This window comes from Phocoena phocoena, chromosome 3 (assembly GCF_963924675.1).
Source record: "Phocoena phocoena chromosome 3, mPhoPho1.1, whole genome shotgun sequence".
In the NCBI taxonomy this organism is placed as follows: domain Eukaryota; kingdom Metazoa; phylum Chordata; class Mammalia; order Artiodactyla; family Phocoenidae; genus Phocoena; species Phocoena phocoena.
The window spans coordinates 73,124,396-73,147,488 of NC_089221.1; the positions used below are offsets into that span (position 1 = coordinate 73,124,396).

The 23,093-nt window shown below is 37.6% G+C and overlaps 1 protein-coding gene across 1 annotated transcript in view; it reads left to right on the forward strand.

The window, feature by feature from the left end:
* ADGRV1 (adhesion G protein-coupled receptor V1) overlaps positions 1-23,093 on the forward strand; it is a 542,990-nt gene that overhangs the window by 140,866 nt on the left and 379,031 nt on the right. Inside the window, exons 49-57 of the mRNA XM_065873671.1 lie at positions 2,250-2,514; positions 3,259-3,381; positions 9,105-9,327; positions 9,660-9,864; positions 14,814-14,960; positions 17,194-17,449; positions 19,127-19,329; positions 20,560-20,736; positions 21,103-21,285. Of these exons, the coding sequence (XP_065729743.1) occupies positions 2,250-2,514; positions 3,259-3,381; positions 9,105-9,327; positions 9,660-9,864; positions 14,814-14,960; positions 17,194-17,449; positions 19,127-19,329; positions 20,560-20,736; positions 21,103-21,285 (1,782 nt within the window). The remainder of the gene's footprint in view (positions 1-2,249; positions 2,515-3,258; positions 3,382-9,104; positions 9,328-9,659; positions 9,865-14,813; positions 14,961-17,193; positions 17,450-19,126; positions 19,330-20,559; positions 20,737-21,102; positions 21,286-23,093) is intronic.

A 23,093-nucleotide genomic window follows, 5' to 3' on the forward strand; every position in this document is an offset into this window, starting at 1 on the left:
CTTCTTCATGGTCACCAGTGACAGCTGGGTTGCAAATACAGTGGGTATTTTTTTCTGTCATTATTTTGCATTGCTTCCCATCTGCACTTGACAGTCACCTCATCCTCAAATTTAAACCATCTCTTCTCTTGATTTTTGAACTACCACACAGATTTTCATTCTTTCTTTCTGTGTCTCCTTCTCAGTCTCCAATGCCACTTCTCCCTTTTCTGAACTTAGATATCTTGAAGTTTTTCAGGTTCAGTTTTGGTTCACATTTCTTTTTTCTTTCTCTTCACTCACTCTGAGTACTTTTATCAGTCCTATGGCTTTAAATATCAACTATAGGGTGTCTTCCAAATTTATCAGTAGCCTTTCCTGTGTACTCTAGATTTTGTGTCTAACTACCTGTTGGCATGTACACATAAATATGTTCTAGGTATCTAAGATTTAACATATCTCAAATTAAACTGTAGATTTTCTCTATGAAACTCGTTTCAGGTGTTTGCTTTCATCTCGGGAAATAGTAACCTCATAAATGCAGTTGCTTGAGATAGAGTGCTGGGTTGTATCTTTTTAAAAAAATATTTATTTATTTATGCTTGGCTGCGTTGGGTCTTTGTTGCTGCGCGCGGGCTTTCTCTAGTTGAGGTGAACCAGGGCTACTCTTTGTTGTGGTGCACGGGCTTCTCATTGCAGTGGCTTCTCTTGTTGTGGAGCACAGGCTATGGCGTGCAGGCTTCAGTAGTTGCAGCACGTGCACTCAGTAGTTGTGGCTCGCGGGCTCTAGGGCACAGGCTCAGTAGTTGTGGTGCACGGGCTTAGTTGCTCCACGGCATGTGGGATCTTCCCGGACTAGGGATCGAACCCATGTCCCCTGTATTGGCAGGAGGATTCTTAACCACTGTGCCACCAGGGAAGTCCATATCTTTCTTGATTTCTGCTGATTATTCATTCCCATCTAATTTATTATTAAGTGTTTTTGATTATATCTCCTGATACTATTTTGAGTACAGATGTTTCTTTCCATCTCTGCTTCTTCTTCCCTAATCTAGGTCCCCATCACTTCTCACCGTGCTAGTAGAATAGTCTCCTAGCTGGTCTCCAAAATTCTCTGATCTCCTCAGATCCATGTTTCAAGTAGCTGGAGTAGTCTTTTAAAAATATTAATTCATGTTGCTCCTCATTTTGAAATTATTCAATGATTTCCAATTATGTTTGGAATAACTTCTAAATTATTTAATATGGACTGTAAATAGGATAACCATATGTCCTTATTTGCCCACCACCCTGCTGGGTTGTGCCTGTTGTCCTACAATGATTAAGACTGTCTCTTTCACTCTCTAAAGCATCCCTGTGTTAAATTATATGGGCACCTTAACAAAAGGTACCTCTCCAGTAGTATCTTCATTCCCCCAGTGCTGTCAACTGCATTCTAGCTGCACCGGTCTTCATTCAGGTTATGACAAACTTCTTCTGCATTAGAAACTTTGTCATGTCACTCTTTCTAATTTTATTTCCTAGGACATTCATAATTCTCTATCATACCTTCCTAATTGTTGAGTACTTGTCTCAGTTTAGTAGTCATACATTTATTTAATGATTGATGTATTTATTGTTTGCCTTTCCATAGTAGTTAATAAGATCCATAAAGGAAGAAGTGATTCTGTCCCTTACTTCTTGCATAATGCTTGGCTTATATAAGATTCCCAGTTTTTACTGAATAAATATAATTCTTTGTGAAATTGACTGGATGGCATAAGAAATCAGGTAGATTCAGGGTTTTCTTTCAGTTTAAAATACATGAACACTCACCTGAAACCTTGTATGCAGTGCCACCTTCAGGACTAAAAAGTTTAGGTGTTTTTCTTTATATTCTATTGCTTGAGCAGTGGGTAATGATAATACAGCTTTAGAAAGTTTCTTATCTCACTCTGAATTTTTCATATTTAAATAAATTTTCTCCTATTTTTGGCTTCCCCTTCTCTTGCTGTCACCCACCCCTGCCCAGATGTATATTTGAAATTGATTTATTTTCAAATAACTTCTCTTTCGTTCTCTGTGTGTGTCCTCAGGCACACACACATACACACACAGATAAAAAGAGGGAGAGAGCAATGAGAGAGGATCAGTTTTGATATTTTCTCATTTATGAAAGTATCTTCCTAACTAAGTTAAGGGGTCTAGGAGAGTAAACGTGATATTGGCTAAATTCTCACAAGTGCTGAATTCCTAGTCATGAGTGTTTTGTGTCTGATCATTCCCTGCAGGTCTTCAGATGGAACGGAGGAAGCTTTGTGTTGCATCAGACACTCCGTGTCCGAGGTGTGCTGAGCATGGCCTCATTCACCAGAGGAGGTGCTATGTTCTTAGCCATTTCCCAGGCTAATGCCAGGTCAAACTCCCTTTTACTCAGGTGGTCTGGAAATGAGTTTATTAACTTTCAAGAAGTTCCCATCAGTGGAACAACACAAGTTGAAGCCTTGACTTCAGGTGATGATATTTACTTAATTTTTGCCAAAACTGTTTTTCCAGGTAAGACGATTTAGTGTTTGCAATGCATACATAGTTGTTATCGAAATTATCTTCCATTCATTTTATGTTCATATGAAAATGCTCTTGTAATAATTTTTTAGCTAATCCATAGTATGTTTCTTGATGGATCTAAGTATTGATTGTCAGCTAACAGATGGATTTTGGGAAAAAAGAAAAACATTTTAAGTGTTGTGTCCATAACCTGTGGGTGTTCTAAACCACTACTTTAAAGATATTAAAATAAAATTGGGGATGGGTGGGTAAAGTAGAAAGAATTATGAAGATTTTACGCCCAAGGTACAAACAGGTAACTTTTTATATGGCTATACTTGGGATGCCATGGATAATCTGCAGTGGTAATAAATAGTGCCAAGCAACATTCAATAAGACCATTTAAAAATGTTCTCTGAATACAAATATGCTTTTCTCTGCTTAGTAGGACTTTCATAGGTAAAATGTCAACATTCCTGAAAAATAAAACATTTGTTACTATTTTTTTGATATCAGATCATGATTAATGGTTAAACCATGTATCAATATATACTTCATGTGGTAAATGCAAGAAGACTTGTAAAGTGTTTCCTACTAAATTGTATTTTTGTTTAATTGAATGAATTCTGAGAAATGTCCTAAATTTGTTTCTTTAATAAAGTTTAATATTTTTATTATAGTTTTATTGTGTAATTTTGTCATTTTTTTCTGTAACTTTTGCCTTCAGATTTGCCTTTTATTCTGTTATTGTAGGAGATCAGAATTCAATTGAAATTTTCATCTGGGAGGGAGGACAATCTTCTTTCAGATATTTTCAATCCCTGGATTTTGCTACTGTTAATAAGATCCACTTCTTCACACCAGCCTCAGGAATAGGTAAGGGCATTTTTAAAAAAATTTTTTATTTATTTATTTTTAGTTGCATTGGGTCTTTGTTGCTGTGCCCGGGCTTTCTCTAGTTGCGGCGAGTGGGGGCTACTCTTCGTTGCGATGTGCAGGCTTCTCATTGCGGTGGCTTCTCTTGTTGTGGGGCACGGGTTCTAGGCATGTGGGCTTCAGTAGTTGTGGCTCGTGGGCTCTAGAGCGCAGGCTTGGTAGTTGTGGTGCACGGGCTCAGTGGCTCCGCGGCATGTGGGATCTTCCCGGACCAGGGCTCAACCCCGTGTTCCCTGCATTGGCAGGCAGATTCTTAACCTCTGCGCCACCAGGGAAGCCCCCATACGTTTTAATTTTAAAAACAAAACCTTTTGTAAGTAGGGTTTTCATTGCTTTTTTGTTTTTGCAGATCTCTTTAATGTCTGGTTTAATAGTTCGATTCTCATGTTTGCACCTTTTTCAGCCTTTTTCAATAATAGCAGTCATCTGGCCTCTGGAAGATCCCACTGTGCACTCATGAGAGAATGAGAGTGAAGTAGACAAACCGCATCTTAGTATTATTAGGGAAACAGTTTTGACCTCACAGAACCTCTTGGAGGGTCTCAAGGACTCTTAAAGGTCCTTGAACTCACTCTGAGCATTACTGAGGTAGAGAAATCCTTGAAGGCATTTCAAAGGCAGGTGATGATCCAAGGCGTGTTTTTCAACTCCACCTAGCTTCAGTGTGTAGAACATGCTGGGTGCAGTTTGCAGCTGTCCGGGCAAGAGTAGTGGAGAAGGCTTTTTGTGTGGTTAGAGGTGAGGGACTAAAATCAGGAGGACATTAGTAAGAGGACATGTTGATGCATGGGGGTAGTTCAATTCACAAAAGTTAAAAATCTACAGAGGAAATGATGTTGAGAAGAGTAGAGGATTTCGCACAAATACAGGAATCTATTCTTGGGTTTTTCTCTTAGGTGCCGCACTGCTGCTTTCTCTATCAGGTGTTACATACTTTAGGCACTGTCACCTTCAGTCATCTCAACTGCTGATCAGGACTCAGAGATTATTTACCTCATTTTTCATGGTAGATTGTTTATCTCATTGTACTTTGCTTCCATGTGTCCTACTCCCCCCTCCTTAGCCCTGCGTCCTCCCAGATGTTCATGCCACGTGCTCCCCTCGCTCTGGACTCTTACATCATTTTCCAGCCTCCACCCCAGGTTTACTCTGCTGACAGTCCTGCGTCTGTCTCTGCTCTGCTCTGCTCATCCTCTTCTTAACTAACTTCCCTTTACATTGTCAGCCTCTGACAGGCCATATAAACCTGTGATGTTACCCTGTGATTTCCAACTCTGTGACTTTCTTATCATTCACTCAACCATTGATTTACTGAATAAATTATGTATCCTTCATCATGTATTTGTTTAGCTTTTGTTTACTTGTCCTTTAATTTTGTGCCTTTATCATTTTTGCTTTCCTTATACCTCAAGTTTTCAAGTGGACTAACTACATCTACTTGAGTCACTTATTATGATTCAAAATAGTTGCTTAATGAATGTTTTTAAGGATGAAGAGTGCTGCCTGAATGGGCCATTAATTGAAGTTATAGAATTCTCTTTAAAGGCTTAAAAAAATAGAATAGGCACTCTTTCTAAAAGAATTTGTGAAAAATTCTGCCAGAGGCTTGTTCCCTTTATTTCTTTTGTTTCTGTGACTTGAGGATGTAGAAATATGAAAAGATTATAGGTAATTATTTAGAATGGCTTATTATAGATGTCCTGAAAGCTGAAATTATGCATTAAATAATATTCAAGGACTTTCTTATTTTGAATGTGTCAAATATTTTATTAAATGTATTAGATTAGAGCCATGACTGTGAGGCTTACATATTTATTCTGGTTAATGGCTTGACAGAGATTATTGGGTAGTGACTGAATTCTTTAAATGGCAGAGGAAGAATGAATATGACAGAGACTGCAAAGACATATAAACCTACCTTCCCCTTCTCCCTTTTCTCCTTCATTATTTAATAGATATTTCTTAGTGCCAGTTATGTGCCCAGCACAGTGGTAGACCCCAAGGAAAAAAGGGTAAGGAAAATCAGGTATAGCCCTTGCCCTGAAGAAGTCCAACATCTAATAGGGAAGAAGGCCATTATATATAATCACACAAGTAAGTTTTTAGGTACAAACAGATAACCGCTATGAAAGAATAAAGTACTTGCATAACACGAAATGGAGGGGAGATGAATGACCTGGTCTGAGGGATGCCCAGAAAGCTTTCTTAAGGAAGAAACATTTAATTGTGGACTATAGGATGAGTAGGAGTTAATGAGGCAAAGACTTGAGCATGAGGCAGCCTCTAGGCAAAAGGAGCAGCAGGGGTAAAGAGGTCAGAGTGTGGCAAAGGACCAGGAAGAGGCCAGTGTGGCAGTGAGGGGAGAGTGGTCCAGGGTATAACTGAAGATGTAATCAGATAGGCCAGATAGGGACTTAAAGGGCTATTGTCTTTATCCTGTAAGTATTAGGGTGCCTTTTATGAGAACATAATGAGGAGATGGAAGATAGAAAGAAGGGTTCAGAGAGAGAAAGAGAGAGGGAGACAGACACAGAGACAGATATTGTGTGTGAGAGTGAGTGAGTGTTTATGTGTGTGTGTGTGTGTGTGTGTGTGTGTGTGTGTGTGTTTTAAAAATGGATTGTAGGGCTTCCCTGGTGGCACAGTGGTTGAGAGTCTGCCTGCCAATGCAGGGGACATGGGTTCATGCCCCAGTCCGGGAAGATCCCACATGCCATGGAGCGGCTGGGCCTGTGAGCCGTGGCCGCTGAGCCTGCGCGTCCGGAGCCTGTGCTCTGCAAAGGGAGAGGCCACAACAGTGAGAGGCCCGTGTACCGCAAAGAAAAAAGAAAGAATGGAATGTTGACTGCCAATAGGAGAAAAGCTTAGAGGCTGGTAAGAGAAAATGTCTGTAGACAAGCTGGAGGCTCTTAGCACAATTCAGACTGAAGATCTTGAATGCTGGAGCTTGGAAAGTGGTAGGTGATACAGGTGCAAAATCAGAGAAGTAGATTAATTCAGAAGCTGTCTCTCAGGTAAAATCCTGGGAGTTGATGATAGATTGCGTATGGGGGTAGGTAAGAGTGAATATCAAGGATAAGCCCTAATTTCTGCAACTAATGGATGAGTGGTAGTCCCTTAACTATTATGGTGATCACGGGGAGGAAACCAGGCTTTTGGGAGCAGAGATAATGAGTTTTGTTGGGATAATTTGAAATGCCTTTGAGTCTTGATATTTAGATACCAATAAGTGTTACTGGTTGGAGCTTAGAAGAGAAGCCTAGACCACAGCTACACATTTTATACGTACAGAGGGTCATTTTACTACAGACAGGTGAAATTGTCTAGAAAGAGACTGTGTAGTATGTATGAGAGAAGGGGGCCTTGAACCAAGTTCTGCTGAATTCTACTTTTTAAAGAGAATATATGATAAAGGAGTCAGGAAAAATGGAAATCTATAGCTAACACATGCTGAATGTTTATTATGTCCAAGGTCCTATTCTAGTCCTTTACTTTATCTCATTTAATCCTCAAAGCTCTGTATGCTGCTGGAAAAATTCACCCCTCCCTCCCTAGTCCCTGAGCACTCTCAGTTTCATCAAAACGATTACCTCTGGAAATCATGGCCTTTGGAGATTATTTGTATTAATTCATCACTCTCTTCATCCCTGTTTGATCATCCTAAGAAGACCAGGCCCCCTGGGGATAAAGAGACTGTCTTCCCCATGTGGTCTATGCATGCTGTAGACCATATGAGCCCTAACTGCCAGACCAGATGCTCAACTCACACCTCCCCCAACTCCCCTTCCGTAATGCCCTGTGTATTGTATCTCAGACGTTTGTCAGAATCTTCCCTTCATCTCAATGCTCTGGAGCTCAGCACTCTCCTGAGGACACTGCTTCTCATGCAGCCCTCTCTGGCTGCTCTGTCTCTTACTGGTTCCTTTTATATTCCCAGATCTCTAAATGTTAGGAATGCTTGCTTTTTCATTTAGTCATGGAACTTTTCTTTGTCTACACTTACTTTTTAAATAATATTATCCAGTTTCCTTCCTTTGGGATATTTTTTCTTTTCTTTTCTTTTCTTTTTAAATAGTTTTGCTGTATGGAAGAGAATTCTGTAATCAGTACTAGTTAAAAATCCTGTTCCCCAGAGTAGATAGAGATTTAGGGAGTTTTTTTCCCCCCCTTATAAATTCCCTGTCTAATATTATCTTGAACAAATATGAATGTCTGTTTTCTGAGAAAGTACTCTCTGCATACATATATGTAGATTTGAGCCCCTACAGGTCCTGCTCTGAATGTCTGATTATCTATTTGCTGCCTTGTCATTCTGATCAGATTGCGAGGAATTGAATAGGGTATATCTCTAAGGGTTAAGATAAATAATCAGTGATGTTCAGAACACTTTAGTTTATGATTTTGGTTAGACTATAGCATCACTTAAACTTGAGAGATGTGATTCGTCTGAGGAATTTGCTCTTTACTGAATGTATATAACTTTATAAAACTTTGTGGAAAATGTTTGATCAGTTTTAAAATGAAAGTTTATTAATAACAATCTTTTTTGATCTTTATTATGTAATATTTACTAAACTGAAATAGTACTTAAATTAATTACCATAAGTAAACATTATCAATAGTTTTTGATATTTAAGAGTAAGGATATGGGATTTTCCATTTCAACCTATTGGCTAAAATTTTAGAAGAGTCTCATGGTTTCTGGTTCTACATGTTATTTTAATGCCCAGTAAAACTTATTTGATATCTTCAGATTCCAGTGTGTTTTTCCAAGTACTGGAATTTGTACATTTCTGCATGATTTCCTACTTTTCTTCCCAGTTTTAAGTCTGAAGATTGCTTAATGGTATACACAGAGTAGTAAGCCCCCTTCCCCTCCTAATTTCTGCAGATGTAAATACATGCCATTGCTTTGAACTATTAAGAGCATGCTTTCCTACTAACATTTCAGAAAGCATTGGCAGATCACAAATTTGTTAATATCCTTTGGACACCTTTAAGAATTTATCAGGTGGAAATAAATAAAATGATGAATGCTGTCTCTAATTAATATTCACAAGTTAAATAGAATACAACAATAAACATCCAATGTAGGGGAATAATTAAATATATTTAAAAAATCAACTGCAGATTAGTATCTGTATATTAAAATTATAAATCTGAATGCTGTATAGCAAAATATAAAGCTATATATATGTATAAAATGTATACTATAAATATAACATTAAGCTTTTTAGTTAAGATTTTTTGTATTTAGACTGTGTCGATTATGAATTCATATGAATGGTGACTGGAAAGGAAAATATAAAAATGAAACATTTAGTGGTGGGATTGAGTCTTTTTCACTTTAAAAATATCCTACCATGCTATCCAATAAATAAATATTAAGATGAATACAAAAGAGTTCAAAATTCATTTCGGTTTTATCATCCAGTGATTTTTTTTTTTTATTAAGTGGATTGTGGGTACACTGTCAGGCTGACTTATACCTTCCACAGTATTTAAAAATTATTATTTATATCTAGTTATTTCAGAAATGGAATCATATTTAGTTACTGCAGCAATCAAAATGGAACTTTGAGAGGTGGGAGGGTTTTGCTGTGGGGAGCTGGTGAGGTGACATTCACTTTTCATTCTCGCTGCCTTTTCTTTCCTTCCTCTAGTCCACATACTTCTTGTTGGCCAAGCTGTGTCTGCTCTTTACTGCTGGAATTCAGAGCTGAATCAATTCTCTTTTATTCTGGAAGCACCATCTGCTCATGATGCAGCCTCTGTTACAGTAAAGTCCCTTAATTCAAGCAAGCATTTAATTGCTCTTGCGGGAGCCATCCACTCACACACATATGAACTGGCCTATGTCTCGAGCCAGTCTGACTTCATTCCTAGGTAGGTTCAACATTTTATGCTGAATGTCTTTGTCTCACCATAATTTTATATGGTACCTAACTTCTGAGTCTTTATCTAGTGATGGAAGCATATACAAAATACAAGAACTATTAATAAGCCAGAAGTTTGGTTATTATCCATATTTCTAATATCTATTCTACCAAGTTAATTAGTGATATATGAACATTTTGGATTAAAATTTTACTTATGAAATGTGATTTCTGCAAACTTTTAATAGTAATCAGTATTATGAGAATTTTATGATTAATCTACCATTTATATGTCTTTAATTTGTTGTAGTTGACTTATTTTATATATACTTCTTATGCTAGTTCAGGTGAATTGATATTTGAGCCTGGAGATAAAGAAGCTATAATAGCGGTAAATATCCTTGATGATACAGTTCCAGAGGAAGATGAATACTTCAGAGTTCAGCTTAAAAATCCCAAAGGAGGAGCAGAGATTGGTATTAATGGTTATGTAAAAATAACTATTCTGTCTAATGATGATGCCTATGGAGTGGTTGGATTTGCTCAGGTAAAGATTCCACACTTGGACGTCAAATGATTTATTCATTGTATTTATTTATTAGCTGCTATCAACACTCAGTGAGTGTCTTAAGCCTCTCTTCTCTTCCTTTCCCTGCTTCATTCCGAACTCTGCATTATAAGGTGAATTCTACTGATGATTGAAATTTACAGACTTGCACAATGGACCCTTGAGTCAACTTGTCTTAAACTTTTTTTTGGTACTGATTCCTTTCCTAAGATTGAATTTGAAATGTTACCAGTTGGCCTTGGTCCAGGAGTTTGGCTCTGCTCTTATCCTTGTTTCCAGAGGGTAATGGTGAAGCAGATTCCAAATACACACTATACACTGTGTCTTGTCACGCACATCACCTACAAATATATTACTGTCCTTTTACGCCTTTGTTACTTCTGTGTATTAAGAGAAAGAGAGAGAAAGACGTTTGTAACTGTATGTGCATTGTACACATGGAGATGCTTTCTCCTGAGGAAAGAGAGCTATCCAGTTATTCCAGTTTGACTTCCATACCCAGACTTCATATTCCTTTACCAATGAGCAAAAGGACAAACCTTCATAATTGCATCATTTAGTCCTGTTTGCAAAATGTATCACGATTTCTTAGTTAGAGTTACAGCTGCAGGTATCTTGTGTTTTTCTCTGAAATATTCTGCAAATAAGGAAAGCTGAACTGAAACTGACTTAAAACACCTAGGGCGTGTCCACAGAGAAGGTGGGCTTGGGGTTGACTGGATACTCTGCTGTGTCACTATGGCTCAGATTCTTTTCATCTGTGTATTTTGCCAGCAAAAAGCTAACCTTTCGTTTTGTTGTTTGAAAGCTGATGCTATCATTAGGGCTACTGCTTTCTTGTTCATGTCCATTTGCAGAGAGAGAGATGCTTTATGTGGCTCTCTGTGTAAGGAAGAAGTTTCCCAAAAGCCTCTTCTTATGTCTCATTGGCCAGAACTGGGTAACAGGCCCACTTACTCAGTCATTTATTCATTCATGTAGCAGGTATTTAATAAATACCTTCCATGTACCAGATGCTGTTTCAGATACTAGAGATATGTTAGAAAATAAAACAGTAAAAATCTCCATCCTCCTGGTCCTTAAATTCTAGAGAGGACAAGGGGAGACAGACAATAAGCAAAGACAAAAGAAACATCTGTACCATAGCTGATGTTAATAAGTGTCATGGAGAAACATTAGACAGGGAAGGCAGATCGTGAGTGAGGGAAGAGGTGGAGGTTGTATGCTGGGAAATCAAAAAAATCAGGGAGGGCTGCGCTGAGCAAGTGACATAGGGCAAAGGCCTGGAGGAGATGAGGGAGAGAGTTTTGTGCATATCTCAGGGGAGAACATTCAAGGCAGGGGCACCCATCAGCAAGGGCAGAGGCCCGGACGTGAAGCCTTGCTCCTCCGGTACAGCAAGAAGGCCACTGTGGCTGAAGCCAGTTACTAGGGGAGATGAAGGGCCAGGGCCCTGTGTCGGGGTCCCCACCAGCACCCACAGTTGTGACGACTTGCTAGGAGGACTCACAGGATCAACATTTAGTCTTTCTCATGTCTCTGATTTATTGGAGTGAAAGGTTACAAAGCACAATCAGCCAAGGGAAAAGGCTTATGGGTGAACTCCAGAGGAAACCAGGTGCCTTCTCTCCCAGTGGAGTCACACAGGACGCACTTAAATTCCCCCAGTGTCGTTGAGTTGTGATAACGCATGTGAGTGTTGCTGACCAAGGAAGCTTATTAGAGACTCAGTGCTCAAGGTTTTAACTGGGGGCTGATCACATAGGCACCCTGTACCTGGCATAGAACAAAATTCCAGAGTCTCAGAAAGAAACAGACTGTTTAGTATCAACCACATTGTGTGTACAAACAGTTCAGGCACAAGAAGCTGGTTATCAATTCTGTGGGTGGTGAGAACCCTCCCGATTTCCAGGTTCCCAGACATCAGCCAAGAAGGAACCCCGTAGGCCTTTTGAAGGATAGCAGTCAGGCCTGCTACCTTAACTCTTTCCTGCACGAGCCCCTTAGTGTTTTCATGAATTTGGCCTCTGAGGGAAACTGGGAGCTTTTGGAGGATTGGGGTAAAAGAGAAATTTGATCCAACTATCACTTTTTTTTTTTTTCTTTTTGTGGTTCACGGGCCTCTCACTGCTGTGGCCTCTCCCGTTGCAGAGCACAGGCTCTGGACGCGCAGGCTCAGCGGCCATGGCTCACGGGCCCAGCCGCTCCGTGGCATGTGGGATCTTCCCGGATCGGGGCACGAACCCGTGTCCCCTGCATCGGCAGGTGGACTCTCAACCACTGCGCCACCAGGGAAGCCCCCAACTTGCACTTTTAAAGGACATTCTCTTCATAGAATTGAGACTAGATTGTAAGTGGGCAAGGACAGAAATAGACTAGGAGGCTATTGCAGTAATTTAGCAGCAAATGATAGAGCTATGGGGAGCAGGAATGTGCCTTTCACCAAGACACAACCACTGTAAGAGAAGCAGTTTGGGGGGATAAGATTGGACTTACTAATACCGTGAGTCAATTCCTTGCAAGGATCGTAGGGTCACCCTGTTACCCGCTCTGTCCCATCTCTGGAGCCAAAGGCAGGTCAGCTTCCTCTGAGGCACCTCTGCCCAATAGAAATATAATATGAGCCCCTGGGTAATTCTGAGTTTTCTAGAAGCCCCATTAAAAAAGTAAAAAGAAACAGGTGAAGTCAGTTTTCATGTTATATTTCATTTAACCCAATCTATTTGAAATATTATTGTTTCAACATGTAATCAACGTAAAATTACTTATGAAATATTTCACATCCTTTTTTTCCCCGTATTTTGTCTTCAAATCCAGTATGCATTTTTACACTTAAAGACTAGTCACATATCAAGTGCTCAGTAGCCACATGTGGCCAGGAGCTGCTGTGTAGGACAGAGTAGCTCTAAGATGTGAGCTGTGCGGGTAGGGTTAGAAAGAAAGCAGACAACTTCTTTCCCCACCAGGTATTCACATGACTTGTTTCCTCACTTTGTTTCCTCTCTGCTGAAATGCCATCTTACAGAAAGGCCTTTTCTTGCTGAACATTGTGACTCCCACCATCATTCTTTATTACACCTTAATCTTCCTTATGACACTTAACAATGGCCTGATTGGTCTATTGCCAGTTTCTTTTTTTTACTAGAATTAAAGACTATGAGAGCTGGCATACTGATTTCTTCACAGCTTTCCCTGAACCAGACAAGTGCCTGGCACTCGGTAGGTGCTTCCTGTGAGCCTGTCATTATGCAGGGGAGGAAACAGAAGACTCACGGGGCCTTCTCAGGATCTCATACAACTATGGAGGGCAGGGCTGGGGCTCCTGGGGCCGAACCCAAATGCTCTGCAGCTCAGCTTCATCTTCTCACCGGAAGCTGTGCTGCAGATGGGGAGTACATTCTGTTCCTCAACTATTTAAGCATAGATCGTGCTTTATGAAGCCTGTTTCACAATTGTTCTAGAGACACGAAGTCACCGTGGCCTGATCCTTGCCAATAGATACAGTATCCTAGGTTTCTTCAATCCATTCAGGAAAATTCCTCAATACAGGCCTCTCGTGTCTGGACAGCCTGGTTCCAAGATGAGACTTAGTAGATGTTGAGAATTTCTTGAATATCTTCTGGCTGTATTAATCCTCATTTTACTAATCCTTGTTAACAGATGGCATGAAGCCTGAGAGAGGCTTCTCTTTTTAAAAAGCATTTTCTTTCTTTCTTTTATTAAAGCCATTGTCTTTTGTGAGCAAATTATATGCATATTTTAAAATCAAAGCATTTTCTGTAGGAATGTGTGATTGCCTTGAGCAAGATTTTACTACTATGTAACATCTGTAGCGATGTGTTAAAATGCTGTGTAAAACACTATAGGATTGGATATCTACTCAAGTTAGCATTCTAACTGGAAGCTTACATAAGCTTAAATGAAATTTCTTAATTTTATTTAAGAAATTAATGGGGGAGTCTTTTTTTTTAGATTAAGTAAAAGTAAGTAAAAAGACAAGAACAATCTTACTGGAAAGATTTTAAAAAATCTTTATACTCTGTGTTCTTGCTGTATTGCCTATGGAGAAACAAAGGTTATTGTAAGAAGAGAGTTTTTGGAGTATTAATTTTGAGGAAGCATTCATTAAATGGCTGGCAAGAGAAGTCACAGGCCTTGGGCAAAGAATGTTATAGTCACACAGAGGCAGCAATCAGTTTGGAACAAAGGAAAGAGGCTCAGAAGTATAGGTGAGAAGAAGAGAGTAAGGGATTCTAACATGAGGGAAAAGGATCGTCTGGCAGGAAAAACAGCTGTAAAGACCATGAGCTAAGAATGAAACATCATCCATGGAAACATCACAGCCTATAGAAACGTTTCAGAGGATATGAATTTAAGGATAAGAGACTTTTGTAAATGATCAGAAAGAGCTCACTGCTTCTCATGATGTCATTACATTTGGATGGGTCTTTGGGGACCACATAGACCAAACACTTATTTTACAAACAGGAAACAAAGACCTAGAGGGATTGCCAGAGCTTAACATAGGGGAGGGAGAAGATTTCTCTGTTCTCCTGACTCTCTCTATGACACTTCTGTTGTATAAGCTATTTACATGCTATGTATACTCCTTTTAAAAGTGTGTATGCTTTCTGAGTATAAAAATAATATGTTTATTGAAGAAAATTTGAAAAATATAGAACCTGGAAAAATATCCAATAAAAATTAACCTTTTCATTTACTTTAACTTAGTCTTTTACTTATTCAGACGTGCATGTTTTAAAGTAAAAATCATGGTCATCCTATACTACTGTTTTTTAAATATTGTTTTTTACATAATATGTCATGTTGTTTGGTACTGTGAAGTTTGCAAATGCATAATAGCATGACCTAAAAGTCTGCCTAGATGATTTCAAATAACCCCTTATGACTTCCTGTGTATTTTTCAGAATTCATTATATAAACAGGTGGAGGAAATGGAGCAAGATAGCCTAGTAACCTTGAACGTTGAACGCTTAAAAGGAACATATGGTCGTATAACTGTAGCGTGGGAAGCTGACAGAAGTATTAATGATATATTTCCTACCTCAGGAGTGGTATGTAATTTACAAAATTATAGGAGAGTCACTTTTAAATTATGGTTACTATTGATGCATGGGACCAAACCCTGCCTTGTGGGTGAAGTGTTTGAGTTTGACCATGTCACCATTGGATTCCTCCTAATCACCATAGAGAGGGATACAAGTTAAGGTTAGTTTTATTGTTGTGATTCTCCTTTTTTCCCTATAATACCAAAATTATCTGTAAAAACATCATCCCTTTTGAGATTCAATACACTGGTTGGCCAGATTATGGATGTATTACACTGTCAGAAAGATAAAACTAATCCAGCTGGGGCTGGAAATGTGGTTTTGAGATTTGGGTAGAATAGAAGCAGTAAATCGGGAACAAGTCCAGTGAAATAACAGGAAGTATGGAAAAGTAGACCAGAGTTGCTGAGTGATGTAGGTTGAGTTTCCTATAAATAGACTCTGAGATTGAGAGTTGTGGGCCAAAAGTTCATTGGGAAGAGCACGTATGAGGAAGTGAGGAAGGCAATCATGAGCAGAGGGAGAAGTTGATCCACAGACAGTTGTCCCTGAGGTGGAGTTTATGAGGGAGTTTTGGAGCTGAGCTTGTCCTCTGGAGTTGTTTCCAGTTGGGGCGAGGGGATATAATGTTGCATCCTGTTTTAGCTGTCCTTGACCTCTGCTCATCTTTTGGTTGAGGCATAACCTGGGGTGAAGAATATTATGGCAAATTTTATTGTAGTGAATATTTACTTTATTCAAGCTACCAAAACTGCAAGTTGTATCTCTCAGGTTCTGTGTGTTCTGAATTATAATATGCTTCCCCAATTAATATTTCTTATATAAGCATGATTAAAATGATTTCTAATTTAAATACACAATAGTATCTTAGGTATGGACTGTATTTTTTAAAAATTTATGTATTTATTTTTGGCTGTTTTGGGTCTTTGTTGCTGTGCATGGGCTTTCTCTAGTTGTGGCGAGCAGGGGCTACTCTTCGTTGCAGTGTGAGGGCTTCTCATTGTGGTGGCTCCTCTTGTTGCGGAGCATGGGCTCTAGGTGCGTGGGCTTCAGTAGTTGTGGCACACAGGCTCAGTAGTTGTGGCTCACGGGCTCTAGAGCGCAGGCTCAGTAGTTGTGACACACGGGCTTAGTTGCTCCGCGGCATGTGGGATCTTCCCAGACCAGGGCTCGAACCCGTGTCCCCTACATTGGCAGGCAGATTCTTAACCACTGCGCCACCAGGGAAGCCCTGGAGTGTATTTTGAAGGAGAATTATCTTATCCAAAGGTCAGTAAATTCTGTAAAGGGCCAGATAGTAAATATTTTAGACATTGAGGGCTATATGTTCTCTTTCCCAGCTATCAGCTTTGCCCTTGTAGCACAAGGGCAGCGATAGACAGTATGTTATCAAATGACCTTTTCTGTTTTCCAATAAAGCTTAATTTATAAAAAATGGATTTGACCAAAGGGCAGTAGTTTTCTGACTCTTGATTTTATTAATAAAACTCTTGAGTTTATATCCTGAAGTGCCTTCTTTAGGTAGAGAGATGAATGTCAGCAAAATAGGCCTGTAATGCTAGTTTGAATTGTTGTAAATAGTATGTATCCCTATTACTAGAGAATAAAGTCTGAAATGGGGAAAAAAAGGGGAATGACATTCAAGAAGCAGACAGAAGCCCTATCAGAAAGGATTCAGATGCTTTTTAGCAAATTTAGGTTTGACTCTTCAGACAGTGGAGACCCAGGAGGAGAGAGAGACTCTGATTTGTACCTCTGCCTGTCTTTGTCTCTCTATTTCTATTTTGATTGATTCATTGTTAAATAATACATCTATTCAGAGTTTAGGTGAGGGAAGTGGAAGTAGCACTCCTAGCAAAAGTTTTGTAGAGAAAAATGTTTAAACTATATGCCACCTTCTTTTATGTTTTTAGGTTTTTATATATGGTATCCAGGGCTTAAATTTCCAGAAAGAGTATGTACTCAATATTTTATTAAGAAGGTAGGTTTCAGGATAGGACGGTTTGGCTACATGTTTTATTAGCTAAGTTTTAGTAGTGGTTTACTTTTTCTTTTTCCTAACAATCTTCTACTTCTCATGTGAAAGGCATTTGATTGATTTGTAGGATCATATTACGTTGCTTAAATATCTCATTATTTAAGATATGGTCGATATTAAAAGATAATCTAACCTTTTGGTATTCTTACTGCACAGTGATAAGTAGAATATAAATAAAATCTTCTTTCTTTAAAATTTTAGATTTCATTTTCTGAAGGCCAGGCACTGTCTACAATTACTCTGACTGTTCTTGCTGATGACCTACCAGAGTTGTCAGAGATTGTGATTGTAACACTCATCCGTATTATCACAGAAGGGGTTGAGGACCCATCAAAAGGTGCTACTATTGATCAGAAAAGAAACAAGTCTGTGATAACCACTCTGCCCAGTGACTCGCCCTATGGCTCGGTGGGCTGGCATGCTGAGTCTCTCTTTGTCAGAGTAGCAGAGCCTAAAGGTAAATCTTGTTAAATCTTTTGCAGGTTCTAGTAAGTTTTATTGGATGACTTAATTCTAATATTTACTAGGGATGTAATTTTCTTTTTACATGATATTTTTCAGTTTGACAGGTCATACTCAATCCTTTTTTACTTTTTGTTTGTTTCTATTAAATTTTCTGATCCTGTCATTACACAGTGATATGGCTATATGAAATACTTTTACTTTTACTTTTTTTTTTTTTTTTTTTTGCGGTACACGGGCCTCTCACTGTTGTGGCCTCTCCCGTTGCGGAGCACAGGCTCTGGACACGCAGGCTCAGCGGCCATGGCTCACGGGCCCAACCGCTCCGTGGCATGTGGGATCTTCCTGGACCAGGACTCGAACCCGTGTCCCCTGCATTGGCAGGCGGACTGTCAACCACTGCGCCACCAGGGAAGCCCTACTTTTACTTTTTGAGACATTACTGTCATAATAGAAATAATAATATTTTAGTAAATCATTATAGTAGAAGTGTTTGGGTTTTATTTTACTTTCTCTTTTTCATTTTTGATATATCTGTTCTCTTTCCTCACTCAGATTTCTCCACTATAGATTTTCAATAGTTATAGAAAACAATGAGCAGCACAGAGAAATGCATGTGGTACTCGAGGTGTTAATTATTAAACCCAAAGCAGTAATTAGAATAATATTTTTTCTGTGAAGCACAAGTGATCAGTGCCTCTTTTCCTGTTTCCTTTGAGCTTAGTGTTGACATCTTTGTCTAAATGACTGTTCTTATCAACTGTAGAATAGATTTTTATAGATAAAGGTCATTTGACTTATTTGAATAAAAGGTTATATATAATATATATGTATTAAGAATATGTAAAGACTCTAAAATTTTCAGATAGGAACATGGACATCTTTCAAGGACCTTTTATTTAAATAGTTGATGGAAAAAAATGACGTGTAATTATGCATCTAGGTCTTTATATATCTGTACATATCGGAATAGAAAGAGTAATCTTAAAATGATCTGTTCATTTATCCATTCAAGAGTCATTTTTGAAGCACCTAGTAAGTACCAGAAATTGTGCTATGTGTTCTGGAAACAAAGACAGGGTATTTGGTCATTAGAAATTCACAGACTGGTAGGGAAATTGACAAGCATTTTTTTTCATTTATATAGCAAACTAAATTTTAAAAATCTAAGAAATGAAATAAAAAATACGTGCTGGGAAATACTTTGAGCTTTGTGATAGCCACCTTTACTGTAAGAACGAAATTGCTCTTCTTCTAATGATTAGTTATTAAATGATGGCTCTGTGTGCTTAATTTTTCATTTTCAAAGAATCTTCCTGGCATTTGTAATTAGCCCCTCTGCTCAACCAGCAGGTATGCACTTTCCTAAGATTTTCAGCAGTTTCTGTTAAAGTGCATGACATGTGCAACATAGGAGAGTGAATTAGAGTACCAGAAGTGAGGGTTTAGAACTGGGATGTAATGCTAACAGCGTGTGGTGATTCTCACCACAACTTTGGAGACAAGGTGGATAAAACACTAAATACTCCTTGGGAGTATACATTGTCTTTGTTTTACCTCTCTTTTTTACCGGTCTGAAAGGGGTAGTGCAGAACATTCTATCCTAAGTGCTTGGAATAGCATCAACAGCAAGTAGAAAAGCTTACTTACTTAAGGCATGTCTGTCTCACAGAGAACATCACCACTCTTCAGTTACAAATTGTTCGAAATAAAGGACTACTTGGAGACATAGCCATTCAGTTGGTAGCTAAACCCAATTTCTTACTGCACGTCAGTAATCAAGCCACTGAGAATGAAGATTATGTGCTACAAGAACCAATGATAATAATGAAAGAAAACATAAAAGAAACTTATGTCAAAGTTGCCATTTTGCCGGTGAGTCTAAGGCTGCAATGAATGTGATGTAAAATAAAGGAAAATACTCTTGAAGGTAAAATCTTTAAAAAGGGTGCCTTTTAAATATAAAGATACAAGTACTCTAATGCTCCCACCCACCCTAATATTTAATAATGAATGACTAATAACTGAAAGATAAAATAACAAGTGTATTAATTGTTTATATTTATTTGTGAACTGTAATATTGTTTGAATGAACTTTGCAACATTGAATCTGGATTGATTATGTGTCTGGTTGGATCCTCTATTCTGTTGCTTTGTTAGTTGTTTTCAACTAATGATTGAATGAATAAAATACCCAAGTCAATCTGGTTATTTTTATTATTGCTTTTACAAGACAGTGTTTTCATTCCATGATACAATCACTTGAATTAAGATTAGTCTTCAGATGGGGTTTAGATCTGGTTTTAGTGCTCTCAATCTCTTTCTCTCCTTCATCTAAAGAGAATGTGTATATACATCTGTAGTGATGCCCAAGAAACTGAAATTTGTTAATAGTATTATCACTAATATATAATTAAATATTGTATTTATATATTATAGTCCTACATATAATATTAATTATTATCATATCCTATTAAAGGAATATAATGTAATAACATTCGTGTTATTAATAGTGGTATTAGTAGTATTAGGTAATAGTGGCTTCTGGAGAGGACATTCTGGAAAGATGTAAGGGATGGGACAGAGCAGAGGTTTCCTTTCCTTTTCTCTAGGTATTCTTTCTATCTTTTGGAATTTTTTATTACCTATTGAAAAATAAGGTAACAATTTTTAAAAAGTTAATTAAAATATAGGCTTATAATTAGATTTACAAGTCCAGAGCTTTCACTTTTTAAGATGTATGTAGCATTTACCAGTTTCTCCAAAATTGAGGGGATGTTATATATGTAAAACATATTCAGTAGGATGTGGTCAAAATTGTAGGATAGATACTTGTAAAGAATTATTTTACTTGCTCATGAGTATGTGGCTTCCATTGAGACATCACCAATAAGCTTGAATATCCCCTAAGATTCTGAAGTTGTCACTGGGGATGTACTAAAATATAAAAAGGAATCTTTTGTTATATGTGTGGTAGAGCTGCCCGTGCCTGTGGACAGTCATTCTTTACTGAAAAAATATTGTATTTCCAATGCAAATCAAATATATTAAAAAAAAAAAAAAAAAACACCATCTCTCTCCCCTCTCCCTGTTCCTTACCCCCAGGATGATGTCCCCGAGCTGGAGGAAGGGTTTATTGTCAACATCACTGAGGTGTACCTGGTGAACTCTGACTTCTCTGCAGGACAGCCAAGTGTGCGGAGGCCTGGGATGGAAATAGTTGAGATAATGATTGAAGAAAATGATGATCCCAGAGGAATTTTTAATTTTCATGTTACCAGAGTGAGAGGAACTTTCACACATTTATAGTAATAACAAAAGCTTGTATCTGACTTGGCCAGTATCATATATTTTCTGAAAAATAATTGACTTTTCCTGTAGGTATTAATGAATACCCATCTTGAAGTTTTTCTTATAGACTAATTCTTAGTTCTCTTTGAGCTGGAACAAAGGATTAAGCAAGTTTATTTACATTACATTTAAATGTAAGAGTTCTGAAGACCGAATATGCATACGTATAGTCAACTACTGATTTCTACTTTGAAGAGTGAAGTATAAGAACTAATAGTAGAAATAATAAGTTTAGAAAGTGATGACTTACATGAGTTACTTTTGTCTTGCATTTTAACTTATATTCTTTATTTAAAGGATGTTGGTGGAGTTATTACTGCGTATGAGGTACCTCCACCCCTGAACATTCTTCAAGTTGCTGTAGTCCGGCTGGCTGGAAGCTTTGGGGCAGTAACTGTTTATTGGAAAGCAACACTGGACAGTGCTGGCCTGGAAGACTTTAAGCCATCTCACGGGATTCTTGAATTTGCAGATAGACAAGTATGCTAGTTATAGACATATTAACATTTTTTGGTTGTACTTGAAACATTTTATAGGCATCCACCAAATGAATGTGCAGTAGTGATTGCTGAATGTATTAAATTCTAAATTTCCATGTCAAGACAACAGAGGTATCGTTAGTTAATGTGTAATTTTTTAATGGACATGGGAAGAGAATATAAATAGGGAAGAGTCTTACCCTCTCTGAAATTCCCCACCTTACTCTATTTTAAATAGAAGTTATAAAATGATAATAACTGGCTTGGAAGTGCCTAAGAATGTATAAAATACTGCCTGATGAACTAGACTATTCCTATGAACTTTAGGTTCTTATATTCTATTTGTTTCTTAATGATTATAAATTTTTTTTAGGATTTGCAGAAGTATATGCATTTATTACTAAAGACATTTATTATTATGTACATTTATTATTACCCAAAGATTTTTTTACAATTAAAAAACACTAAAATGATAGAAAAGGAAAAAAGTAGTTAAAACTGGAAAAAATTGAAAAACAGTATTCTAGATTTGGGCCAACCAATCTTAAAAATTACAAAATATTCCTTAAGAATTGTAAGCTTGTGAACTGGGCATTTTGCAATATGTAAGAATTTTTGATAAATTTTTAAATCAGTAAGTGGCAAAAGCATGTGAACAACCATGAAAATGTTAGTAACTCCGAATAGCAGTATCTATTTACATGCAGCCTGATTTTGCCTGCACAGATTTGCACAGTGTGCATCAACTTACTAGTTGCCGTTAGGGGGATAGTAAATACTGCTAAAAGATAAGCATACAGATCTAGATTTTCCTACACATAAAGGTCTATTGTTAACATTTGAAATCATGAGATTTTAACAAATTTAAGACTTTAAAACATTTCCTACCAGAAGGAGGGGAAATGCAGATTTTCATGTTAAAAGTAGAAACAAATAAATTGATTTTTCATTGAAGTAACCTTCCAACTTTATATTATCAGGACTTTATTCTTTTCATGAAGTTAAAGTCCCATCACTTAGCAGCACCCTTAGGATCCTCATCATTCTTAAATTTAACATCCTGTAGGGAAAGTATTCTGTGTTCTACAGTACTGATTTGAGGTGCAGACATTTTGACAAGCTTATATTTTAGCATTTGATTTTGTTCAGGTTTCTCTTTCTCTGAATGTGACGTCCAGATTTCTCACTTTTCTCTGTTACTATATTAAAGGTGGATTTAGGTAGGAAAACTTCATTTTTTGATAAATGTCTGTGTCATTTCCCTTTGGGATATAAAAAATATTTTAAATATGGACATACAGCTGGGATATTTTTATGACTAATAGTGAAATCACAAGCTGGACCAAAGTTTTATTCATTTATAAGTTATAAAAACTTGTAACATAGATCCAGACAGATGAATGAACTCCTGATCACAGAGTTCTAAAAACATGAAATTTGGGTTTTCTTCCTGCCTTTTCCCCTACATTACAAGAACAGTAATTTGAAACTGAAGGGATTTATTCTAGTTACAGAAGACAGTAATAATTTATATGGTACCATTTTATATCAGGTCGTATTAATGCTAAGTATACTAAAATTTATGTTTGTGCAATGGTTATTAGAGCCTGCGTGACATTTTAAATATTTTTCTTCAAGAATAAGCCTTCATTGTTTTTTTGAATCTATAAATTATCCTATATTTTATTACATATATAATTTCCTCTATCTTGGAAACAGTAGACTGAAAAGTTTTGACTTTGAAATACTATAAATATGTGACTATTTTTTTTTTTTAATTTTTAAATTTTTATAGAAAATTTTTGGCCG